At 41.8% G+C, this 12,890-nt stretch overlaps 2 protein-coding genes across 2 annotated transcripts in view; one reads left to right on the top strand and one right to left on the bottom strand.

The window, feature by feature from the left end:
• The window catches only part of LOC306917419 (gamma-aminobutyric acid receptor subunit alpha-5-like), a gene marked incomplete at its 5' end in the record, with an annotated part of 104,152 nt that overhangs the window by 7,814 nt on the left and 83,448 nt on the right, over window positions 1-12,890 (bottom strand). The gene's annotated exons all lie outside the window — the stretch shown is intronic.
• Window positions 4,022-6,097, top strand: LOC306917418 (E3 ubiquitin-protein ligase TRIM35-like). The gene has a single exon (XM_079495643.1). It carries the CDS (start codon window positions 4,306-4,308, stop codon window positions 5,722-5,724), a length of 1,419 nt encoding a protein of 472 aa, XP_079351769.1. The 5' UTR covers window positions 4,022-4,305; the 3' UTR covers window positions 5,725-6,097.

The following is a 12,890-nucleotide window of genomic DNA, read 5'->3' as shown; positions in this document are numbered from 1 at the left end:
TCAGACATGTTGTTGGTGAATGTAATGTCGCCTGCATTGTAAAGCTCTTTGGAGAAAGGCTACACCATTATTTTGAAGTTGTAAAGCGAGAACTTGAAGCAGGGGACGTACACACATAGACATCAAAGGGGGCTTCAGCCCCTGCCCTTTTACCCGTCTGTAAAACAACTGCCATTTCCAGACCACGAATGCAGCATTTACCACATGGTGAAAGAAATGCAAAATGCCACTCCTTTCCATGCCAACCTATCAGGAGAATTGCTTTTTTCCCCCAAAGTCTCCTGAACTTGAACACAGTGTTTTGATAAAATTTGTTTAGAAATCCATGTCGTACACCATGCAGTACATCTCCACTAGCTAACGAGTGCGCCTCGAAAATAGCTGATCTACAAGCTCTCACCGCGTCACAGCGCGACGCGTTGAGAGCTTGTAGATCTGGTATTTTTGTCCAAAAGTGCCCTCTTTATATGGGATTTCAGCCCCTGCCCCTCTAACCCTCTCTGCACGTCCCTGACTTGAAGATCCACGTGTCAGCCTGAGGACATGTGTGGAAGGGAAGAGAGTACAGGAGACAGTCTGCATAACGAGTACTTTCTACTTTTGGTACTTCAAGTACATCTTGATGCCAATACTTCTGTACGTTTACTGGAGTAAATCAGGACTTTTGCTTGTTGTAACGGAGCAATTCTACATTACAGCAATTTACAATTTAGCAGACACTCTTAATCCAGAGCGATGTACAGTTGAGCTAGTTTAACTATTTTCAAATGATTTTCAAAATAGTAAAAAATGGCAAATAAGTTTAGGGATAGTTAGGGGAAACTACAATGTGCTGCCTGGACTACACTGAACCAGGGAAAGAACTACAGTATTCAATGAATGAAGAATGAAAACTAACCACTTGAGTATAGTGTTGATTTTGACAACACTTTTAGTCACCTGAAAAGTATTAGCTTTAGTCTAGTTTTAGTCGCCTAAATATCACAAGATTTTAAGCGACTAAATCTACAGTTGATTTTGTCGACTAACATGTATTTATTTCTACTCAGCTGTGTGGAGCAAAATAGCAGATCTACAAGCTCAAAACACTGACACGTGAACTTGTAGATCTTTCAAGGCCCCATATACTCTACATTAGATTAGGCCTTTGACCCTGTTGTGCAAACATAACTGACACATGGCATTAACGATCAGCACAATTTATCACAGCCTATCCCCCATGCATCCAAAATGTCAAATAAAAATAAAATAAAGCAGGTGACTTGTATATCTCTGCTGTCTCTGTTGCACAGCTTGTACAATTAGGGTTAATGATTTACGGTGCACATTGTAAAGTACTTTGAACGGTCAAATTCCACTGTGTGTGTGTGTGTGTGTGTGTGTGTGTGTGTGTGTGTGTGTGTGTGGTTCCGCCTCTTGTCGCACTCATCTCAGACGATAAGATTCAACTTCAGATCAAACACACACTTCCAGTGCGAGCAGATGTAGAGGGTTCAGAAATAGCCTCTATTATAGTTTTGCACTAAAACATACACCCCCCATGTTTTAAGATTTATTAGAACTATTCTAACATTATTGACACTTTTCTATGAGATGCCACATCTTATTAGACTTCCTAGTCAATAGATGGCGCTCCTGCGCTACTGTGAATCATAGAGGAACTGCCTATAGTCTCGGTCCCACGCATGCGCAGTCAGTAATAAACCGCTGCTGACCGAGCCAAGCAACACTAAAGGATGTGTCCTGTTCCTCGTTTTTCACAGGTATAAAAACCATATATAAACATTCCTAATGATGTTGAAACTACTGTGAACTGTCAGTGACATGTTTAGTAACGTTTTGAGTGTACTTGAAGTGAGTTTGGACCAGTAGTTTTATTGTTTTGATTGAGTTGAATAATGGCTGCTGCCAGGTAGTTTGCCAGGTAGTTTTACAGGTTTTTCAGGTTTGTTACCACACAGACAGCACACGTGGTGTGCATGCACGTGCGTGCGTGCGTGTCTGAATGAAAACGTGTTATTTTGAGTATTAGATTTAGGAAATGTATTAGTTATGATAAATGGAATCTGAGTGTTCTGACTACAGTATTAAGTTTGTATGTTGAGAGTAAGAATACAGATTGGATATTACGTCAAAAGGGTTATCATTGTGCACTTTATTTTTGGTTTTATGAAGGATACAGTTTATTTTTGATTTATTTGGTTTATTGTCTTTTGTATTTTTGAAGCTATTGTGAAGTAAGATGTATGTTGTTATTATTTTGATATATTTTGATATAGAATGCAAATGAATATTGATATATGTAGAAGGGAGTTCCAGCCGCGCCTCTAGCCTATAGCAGGCCAGTCTGGTGCATCTCAGGAGCCTCTAGCCTATAGCAGGCCAATCTGGTGCATCTCAGGAGCAGGACATATATATGCGAACAAGAAGGCACTGGAGCAGCTCAGACGATTTAGGCCCTTATTTTATTTGTAACAGGGTGCAGGTAAAAAAGCGACAACGTTTCGATGTGTCGTTTCGATGTGTCAGTGTGTACTTAAGGCTTAAGTACACACATGGTGCAGGGGGCAGGCCCTTGGTTAACCAATGTCACACAGCCAGCAATCATTAGTTCATACATCATTTTCACGTGGAACCTAACTGCTTCTGCTCTACACCACTGCTGCTGCGCTGCCCTTGCCGCCCGCCCCCTACTGGGGCCCTATTATTATTTGTGCTGTATGTCCTTGGCCATTTACTTGGCCCCCAAAGCAGTCTATCCCCAAACTAGTTTTGGTCTTCTCCCTTAATTTTGGTTTTAATCTTATATATATATTAATGTATGTACTTCAAATATGAACTTGACAGTTGTCTCTTAATCCAAAAATGTTGCTCTATTTTTGTATTTGACACCTTACTTAAATATGAACTTGACAGCTTTCTCTTAACCAAATATGTTCTATTTTTGTACTATTCTTTCTACACCTGTGTATTTATAGTCTGTATATTTATAGTCTCAATGCACTTTAACTTTCATCTGGATAACCCCTCACTGTTAGGTTCCACGTGGAAATGATGTATGAACTAATGATTGCTGGCTGTGTGACATTGGTTAACCAAGGGCGTGCCCCCTGCACCATGTGTGTACTTAAGCCTTTAGTTAGGTAAAGTTACCTTAAGTTGTGGCAAATCTGGGAAAAAAATGCTTACCACTAGCTTTCTTCACAGATGTGTTCATAAAGGTGTCTACTATCACAGAAAAAATTGTTCCAACCCAACTCCCTTGGGAAACTTTGTGACAGCTGCTGAAAGTTGGGGTACCATGCAATACATTATAAGGCAAAATGTTATAAATTTCATTATGCTAGCATGTGACGTGTCAAACTAGGGTGTTTACATGATTCTGAATCCATTCCAAGCATTAGTTTTGCACGTAAAACACTCCTTGGGCTAAAAATGGCCATAGCCGTCATCACAAATGTGATGAAGTCAGCACATTTGGGCATATTTGGGCAAGTGGCTATGGCCAAACTATGGAGTCTATGGCCAAACTAGGGGTCAAACTAGGGGGTTTTCATGATTCTGAATCCATTCCAAGCATTAGTTTTGCACGAAAAACACTCCTTGGGCTTAAAAAGGCCATAGCCGTCATCACAAATGTGATGAGGTCAGCACATTTTGCCTTATAATGTATTGTATGGTACCCCAACTTTCAGCAGCTGTCACAAAGTTTCCCAAGGGAGTTGGGTTGGAACAATTTTTTCTGTGATAGTAGACACCTTTATGAACACATCTGTGAAGAAAGCTAGTGGTAAACATTTTTTTCCCAGATTTGCCACAACTTAAGGTAACTTTACCTAACTACTTACTGTGTTGCCCCCTCGGGCTATGACCTGACGAAGATGTAACTGACACATCGAAACGTTGTCGCTTTTTTACCTGCACCCTGTTACAAATAAAATAAGGGCCTAAATCGTCTGAGCTGCTCCAGTGCCTTCTTGTTCGAATATTGATATATATTGTGTGAGTAATAAATCGCTGCTGACCGAGCCAAGCAACACTAAAGAACGTGTCCTGTTCCTCGTTTTTCACAGATCCAGACCACTGGAACAACCTGCTGAATACTGACCCAGACCCCTGGAACAACCTGCTGAATACTGACCCAGACCCCTGGAACAACCGGCTGCTGAATCGACTTTAACAACAGCTGACTGGACTTTAACCACAACCGCGATTCACAGTGAAATTAGACTTCAGGGAACATTGTACTGTAGGGACTGGCTGATTTCCTGGCTTGAGTGTTCGTAGCTTCACTCAAAAGACAAAATGGCATCCAAGGTGTCTTTCTCGGAAGAGGATTTGTCCTGTCCCGTGTGTCACGACATCTTTAAAGATCCCGTCATCCTGTCGTGTAGCCACAGCTTCTGCAAAGACTGTCTGCAGGAATGGTGGCGAGAGAAGGAAATAAAGGAGTGTCCCGTTTGTAAGAAGAGACGGTCAATAGATATTCCCTTAAACCTGGCTCTGAAGAACCTGTGTGAGACCTTCGTACAGGAGAGACAGCAGAGAGCTTCAACAGGGTCTGAGGTCGAGGGTCTCTGTGGTCTGCATGCTGAGAAACTCAAACTGTTCTGTCTGACATGTCGACAGCCAGTGTGCGTCGTGTGTAGAGATTCTAAAAAACACGCCAAACACAGTTTCAGTCCCGTCGATGAAGCCGCAGTGGATCACAAGGAGAAAGTCCAGAGATTACTGACGACTTTACAGGAGAAGCTACAGGTCTTCAATGAAGTAAAAACAAACTGTGACCAAACAGCAGAACACATCAAGGTCCAGACCCAGCACACGGAGACGCAGATGAAGGACCAGTTTAAGAAGATCCATCAGTTTCTAGAAGAGGAAGAGGAGGCCAGCCTCACTGCACTGAGGGAGGAAGAGCAGCAGAAGAGTCAGAGGATGAAGGAGAGGATTAAGGGTCTGAACAGAGACATATCAACCGTTTCAAACAACATCAGAGCCACAGAGGAGCAGCTGAAAGCAGAACACGTCTCATTCCTGCAGAACTACAAGACCACGATGGAGAGAGTCCAGCTCACACCGCCGCCGCCGGACCCAAAGCCGGTCGCAGGAGCACTGATAGACGTGTCCAAACACCTGGGCAACCTGACCTACAGAGTCTGGAACAAGATGAAGGACATCATCGCCTACAATCCGGTCATTCTGGACCCCAACACGGCCCATCCATTATACACCCTCTCTGAGGATCTGACCAGTGTGAGACGTGGAGAAGAGGGTCAGTTGCTTCCTGTCAACCCAGAGAGGTTTGACGTCAAGAAATTTGTCCTGGGTTCTGAGGGCTTTAGCTCAGGGACTCACAGCTGGGACGTTGAGGTTGGAGACAATAAAGAATGGGCACTGGGTGTGTTACCAGATTCTTACCAGAGGAAGGGAGACAGAGGGGGGCAAGACAGCGGAATAGAACTTTCAGCTAAAGGTGAATACGTAGCATACTCCGGACCACTAGGGTCAGTCACTCGTCTCTCATTGAAGCAGAAACCTCAGAGGATCAGAGTCCAGCTGGACTGGAAAAGAAGAAAGCTGTCATTCTCTGATCCTGATACCAACACACACATACACACCATCACACACACTTTCACTGAAACACTGTTTCCATGTATTTGGACTTCTCAGCCCAACATGCCTCTTAGGATGTTACCGGGAAAGGTCAGTGTAACTGTGGAATAACGTAGTTACAGGTGATGATGATGATGATGATGATGATGATGTTGTTGATGTTGATGATAATGTTGATGATGATGATGACTACGATAAACACTGGTAATATTAATCAATTGATGGCTATAGAGGGGCGCTAGCCCGTCCAATGCGTGGCTTTCCAAAATGATAGACCGGCCAAGTCTATGGACTTTAATGTTTGTTTAGGGCAGTAAATGACGATGTAAGACATCTGGCTGATATAAATACTGTCCTCACTGTGCCCCTCACTTCACACGAGTGTGATTTTTACTAAAACTTTAAAATAGAAAGACATTTATGATTTATGATACTGTTGTATATAATCATCATAAAATATAGAATCACCACTGTGGATCACCAATTTTCTTATTCATTGTTTTATTTAGTGTGTAAACTTTGTATTGATGCATATTTACCTTTGATTTATGTTGAAATTATAGATCTGAAAGATCAAAATCTATCTTATTTTAAAAAAACTAATAAACATCTATACCACACAACGTTGGTGTTCAGTTACAAGATCACATATATTGGTCCCTCGTTTAAGTAATTAAAAGTTATGATGTTTTATATGACGCTAACCTCCCACGGGGCAGCACACCTAAACCTAACCTTAACGCATGTCTAACCAATGACTAGTCTCAGGTTAGACCAGTCATTAGCAGGGCAGGAATTTCACGGCGGCCACGGCGGCCATGGCCGTCGTTGCCCCTCTCTTTGGCCGTGTGCCCCTCGAAAAAGTATATGCCCATACGGCCACAGTGGCCGTGGTGCCCCGACCGGCGCCCACAGAAGTTCATTTTACCGTTTATCGCAATTTTCCAGTCATTACGGTAACCAATGTTCCCCTCACGTCCCGCGCAGAACAAATCTGTGTTGTAGTTGTGTTGCCATTTGCAAAGTGGTTTGATTATTTTGCGGTACTTTGCCTTAATAACTACCCCCGCTGCCGCTGGTCGTCATGACGCGCGCATACACACACACACACACACACACACACACACACACCCGCACGCCTCCTCCTCCGCGCCACACATACACGCACTGACAGAGTAAACAGAGGGCATTTAGCCCACACGCTGCCTACTAGTGTAGCTAATCTAGCTATCCGGTCAAACTGCAACTATCACTCAAAACAAAACAATGTTTCCTACAGTTGCGACAGTGTGGCGGTCCTACGTCACATGTATTAACGTTGGTCGGACATGGTCCAGCTGATTTCCTTTTGTCTAATGCGAAACAGCGTGGCTGTCCATACAAGGAGGAGATCTACCGAATCTATCTAGCCCACCAAAACAAACATAAATGTACTTTTGCGTCGCATTATGGATAGCGACAGAAAGACACCATGGATATAATTAAACAATTGTTCCCCTGTGCACAGCACACACTGTCTCCAGGTAAGAACAAAAAACTGATTTGAAGCTGCACTTTCACTTTGTGTTGACTTACTGCAGAGTCCTCAGTCCTGCAGCGGTGCAGCCCCACAATGGAGAAATTATCTTATCTGTCACTAACCTCTCTACAATGCCATGTTATTCAATATATTAGTTTAGCACAAAATATAGGCTTTTCTAAACCAAGCCCTTATTCAAAAGTTATGTAGGCTGTCATTGTATTTTATGTGAATTAACTCACAGTTTAACCCAATGATCCTCAGCCATTTAAATTTCAAGGACCCCCAAATTAAATTTATATTAATTAGCCTAGGGTGACAGCCTGACAGGGTCCTAGGCCATTTCATTATGATTTTCATCTCTGGACTGGGTCCCCAAAACATGTTTACAATATTTTACAACAGTAGCTACTTATATTTTGTTATTTAAAGCTGTGATTATTTATTTAAGAAGCACTGTTCTGAACCAATGTTCATCGGAAAATCATGTTTTAATTGATGGCCTTCATGCCCTGGCACTTGGCCTTGTGCCCTTAAAAAGTTGACCACACTAAAGGCCAAGTGGCCTTGCCCCTAAAAGGATGAAATTCCAGGCCTGGTCATTAGTCCTACAACTACAACCTATCTAGGGTGACCAGATCCAAACTGTTATATTCCACCATAGGCCTATCATTTTGTTATTAAACTCCTCTGATGTCTCACATTTTAACGTTTAACGTTTTAAAATGTAAATGTTGGTCATGGGTGGGTGGTATAGGCCGACTTGGTTCTGTTACTGTAGCCTATAGGATATTTCTCATTATTTTAACAGGCTTAAAGGGGCATTCCACTCATTTTCAACATTTTACTATGTCATTAATATACCTTAGAGCTGTTGTGTGAAAATAATAAAAAAAGGTTCCTCCATTCTGTGTTTCCTAGAACTAGAGGTCTGAAAAAAATCATTAACATGGTGAAACACATCTTGATGACAAAATCAAGATGTGTTTCACCATGTTAATGATTCTTTTCATAATTACAGTTCTAGGAAACACAACATGGGAGGACTTTTTTATTATTTCCACACAACAGCTCTAAGGTATATTAATGACATAGTATAAAATGTTGAAAATGGGTGGTTTTCCCCTTTAAAAACACATCTTGCAGGGAAAGAGAGAATGAGATAGCTTTACAACAGAAAGCCAACTATTAAGGCATTTGTGCCTGTCAGTCACAATGTGGGACAGGGTCTCAATTTGTGGGACAGCAAAAGAGTCATGGAAATGAAGGACTGTCCCACCCAAAGGGAGACATCTGGTTACCAAAACATCTTGACATGACACTTATGTATATACTGTATATGTAAAAGTGTGATGTTTAGGGGCCGCGGTGGCCGAATGGTTTGCGGAGCGGTCTTGTTATCGGAAAGGTCGCCAGTTCAAATCCCCGGACCGGCACGTTAAAATTACCACCGCTGAAGTGCCCTTGAGCAAGGCATTGAACCCCTACCATGAAATGTTCTATGAGCAGGGTCTGGCTGTAAACAAGCATCTCGAGCTTAGTCCATTCACCCTGGGTAAACAAAGAACTTTGCTTTGCTTTGGGTAGCCATTCAGCTAACCTGTTGAAGAAATTGCAAATTGAGGCTTTTAACGCTTGCGCTTATGAAATATATGAGGTCATTAGGGTTTTCTTGAAGACTGAAATAACTAATAACCAAAAATAGGCCATCTAGGCTACAAGCTTACAACACGTCGCACTGAAGGCTCCCACTGTGTTGTGAGAGTTGACTCAGTCGAAGTGTCCTTGAGCAAGACACTGAACCCCAAACTGCTCCCCATGAGCAGGTTGGTGCCTATAGACCAGGGGTGCCCAAAAGGTAGATCGCGATCTACCAGTAGATCACAAAGGCTGTGCAGGTAGAGCACAGGATATTTAATTTAAATATATAAAAAACTATTTTTGGAATCTGCCACTTGAGTTAAAGGTGACTTGATTGATTGACAAAAGGGGCCTGTATGTAAGCTCAAACTCACAATGCAATATTTTGTTATCAACAGTGTTGCTGTGCACAAACGTCTGTAGCATTACAAATTAAATACAAAAAACCTAACTATTAGATTTCGCCCCCTCTATTTCCCATTCCAAGTGCATCTGTCCTATATGTAATGCCAGCACCACTATTCTAAAGCCCCGGTACATATTTAAACTATTTTCAGCAATGGTGGGTAGATCTTGTTGAGCTGATTTATTTTGAAAGTAGCTCTCACGTCATAAAAGTGTGGGCACCCCTGCTATAGACGAATTCAGAAACGGGTCTCATGGTCGCAGCTTACGTATTTCCTGTAGGCGGACTCGACATAGCTGCGGGGTTTAAACCCTCACCAGGCGCACCTCTTCTACTACAGTGAACGGTATAATGCAGCATTTACCACATGGTGAAAGAAATGCAAAATGCCACACCTTTCCATTCCATTTTGGTACTTCAAGTACATCTTGATGCCAATACTTCTGTACGTTTACTGAAGTAAATCAGGACTTTTGCTTGTTGTAACGGAGCAATTCTACATTACAGCAATTTACAATTTACAATTTACGATATGAATCGATTCATTGAAATAAAAAAAGACGATTTTCAAAATTTAGGGGGGCTAGTGTGTGATGTGAAATGTGAGCTTTAGTCATATTCCATCATATTCAAGTGCTTTTGGAGAGAAATTATAGTCACTTTCAGTAGTAGAGCACTGTAGAGGGGAGCTGTGTGTGTCTGTGCCCAGGTGATGATGGTCGTTGATGCTCATCAAGGAAGGCAATTATGTCAAAATTACTGCTACTTCTTTTGCAATGTAGTTAAATAAAAAATCTCAGGGGGAAGATAAATTATATATCTTTGTAAAGCTCTTTGGAGAAAGGCTACACCATTATTTTGAAGTTGTAAAGCGAGAACTTGAAGCAGGGGACGTACACACATAGACATCAAAGGGGGCTTCAGCCACTGCCCTTTTACCCGTCTGTAAAACAACTGCCCTTTCCAGACCACGAATGCAGCATTTACCACATGGTGAAAGAAATGCAAAATGCCCACTCCTTTCCATGCCAACCTTAAGGAGAATTGCTTTTTTCCCCCAAAGTCTCCTGAACTTGAACACAGTGTTTTGATCAAATTTGTTTAGAAATCCATGTCGTTACACCATGCAGTACATCTCCACTAGCTAACGAGTGCTGGGTTGCGCCTCGAAAATAGCTGATCTACAAGCTCTCAGCGCGTCACAGCGCGGCGCGTTGAGAGCTTGTAGATCTGGTATTTTTGTCCAAAAGTGCCCTCTTTATATGGGATTTCAGCCCCTGCCCCTCTAACCCTCTCTGCACGTCCCTGACTTGAAGATCCACGTGTCAGCCTGAGGACATGTGTGGAAGGGAAGAGAGTACAGGAGACAGTCTGCATAACGAGTAGGGATGGAGCCCGAAAATCGGGTCCATTACAAACCCGGTTCGGCATTTATCGAGACCCGATTATCAATAAGCTTTTGGCTTGTCGAGTCTGTTATCGGGTATAAGGGGTCTGGGACGCGACGGGTGGTTGCGTGGTGCGTCATCGTTTTGCCGTGGAACTATGGTGGAACGGGTGAAAAAGTTTGGTAACATTAAAAAAAAAGACGAGGGGATTAAGGACCCGGCTCGATAAGCCTGCTCGATAAGGTGATCGTTATCAATAAAACCTTAACGAGCTCCATCCCTAATAACGAGTACTTTCTACTTTTGGTACTTCAAGTACATCTTGATGCCAATACTTATGTACGTTTACTGAAGTAAATCAGGACTTTTGCTTGTTGTAACGGAGCAATTCTACATTACAGCAATTTACAATTTAGCAGACACTCTTAATCCAGAGCGATTTACAGTTAGTTTACTATTTTAAAATTATTTTCAAAATAGTAAAAAAATGGCAAATACGTTTAGGGATAGTTAGGGGAAACTACAATGTGCTGCCTGGACTACACTTCATTTAGTTTTAGTCTTTTTTTTTTGGGTCATATTTTAGTCACCTGAAAAGTATTAGCTTTAGTCTAGTTTTAGTCGCCTAAATATCATCATCAGATTCATCAGATTTTAAGCGACTAAATCTACAGTTGATTTTGTCGACTAACATGTATTTGGCATTGAAATGCCTGATTTCTACTCAGCTGTGTGGTGCAAAATAGCAGATCTACAAGCTCAAAACACTGACACGTGAACTTGTAGATCTTTCAAGGCCCCATATACAGTACATTAGATTAGGCCATTGACCCTGTTGTGCAAACATAACTGACACATGGCATTAACGATCAGCACAATTTACCACAGCCTTTCCCCATGCATCCAAAATGTCAAATAAAAATAAAATAAAGCAGGTGACTTGTATATCTCTGCTGTCTCTGTTGCACAGCTTGTACAATTAGGGTTAATGATTTACGGCATGCACATTGTAAAGTACTTTGAACGGTCAAATTCCACTGTGTGTGTGTGTGTGTGTGTGTGTGTGTGTGTGTGTGTGTGTGTGTGTGTGTGTGTGTGTGTGGGTGGTTCCGCCTCTTGTCGCACTCATCTCAGACGATAAGATTCAACTTCAGATCAAACACACACTTCCAGTGCGAGCAGATGTAGAGGGTTCAGAAATAGCCTCTATTATAGTTTTGCACTAAAACATACACCCCCCATGTTTTAAGATTTATTAGAACTATTCTAACATTATTGGCACTTTTCTATGAGATGCCACATCTTATTAGACTTCCTAGTCAATAGATGGCGCTCCTGCGCTACTGTGAATCATAGAGGAACTGCCTATAGTCTCGGTCCCACGCATGCGCAGTCAGTAATAAACCGCTGCTGACCGAGCCAAGCAACACTAAAGGATGTGTCCTGTTCCTCGTTTTTCACAGGTATAAAAACCATATATAAACATTCCTAATGATGTTGAAACTACTGTGAACTGTCAGTGACATGTTTAGTAACGTTTTGAGTGTACTTGAAGTGAGTTTGGACCAGTAGTTTTATTGTTTTGATTGAGTTGAATAATGGCTGCTGCCAGGTAGTTTGCCAGGTAGTTTTACAGGTTTTTCAGGTTTGTTACCACACAGACAGCACACGTGGTGCGCATGCACGTGCGTGCGTGCGTGTCTGAATGAAAACGTGTTATTTTGAGTATTAGATTTAGGAAATGTATTAGTTATGATAAATGGAATCTGAGTGTTCTGACTACAGTATTAAGTTTGTATGTTGAGAGTAAGAATACAGATTGGATATTACGTCAAAAGGGTTATCATTGTGCACTTTATTTTTGGTTTTATGAAGGATACAGTTTATTTTTGATTTATTTGGTTTATTGTCTTTTGTATTTTTGAAGCTATTGTGAAGTAAGATGTATGTTGTTATTATTTTGATATATTTTGATATTGAATGCAAATGAATATTGATATATGTAGAAGGGAGTTCCAGCCGCGCCTCTAGCCTATAGCAGGCCAATCTGGTGCATCTCAGGAGCAGGACATATATATGCGAACAAGAAGGCACTGGAGCAGCTCAGACGATTTAGGCCCTTATTTTATTTGTAACAGGGTGCAGGTAAAAAAGCGACAACGTTTCGATGTGTCGTTTCGATGTGTCAGTGTGTACTTAAGGCTTAGGTACACACATGGTGCAGGGGGCAAGCCCTTGGTTAAACAATGTCACACAGCCAGCAATCATTAGTTCATACATCATTTTCACGTGGAACCTAACAGTGAGGGATTATCCAGATGAA

This window comes from Electrona antarctica (assembly GCF_951216825.1).
Source record: "Electrona antarctica genome assembly, chromosome: 24".
Classification (NCBI taxonomy): domain Eukaryota; kingdom Metazoa; phylum Chordata; class Actinopteri; order Myctophiformes; family Myctophidae; genus Electrona; species Electrona antarctica.
The sequence above is the reverse complement of the archived record's forward strand: the minus strand, read 5'-3'. Positions and strand labels throughout refer to the sequence as shown.

Excerpts from the sequence above, each read along its gene's own strand:
- LOC306917418 (XM_079495643.1), top strand. The coding sequence starts at position 4,306 with ATGGCATCCAAGGTGTCTTTCTCGGAAGAGGATTTGTCCTGTCCCGTG.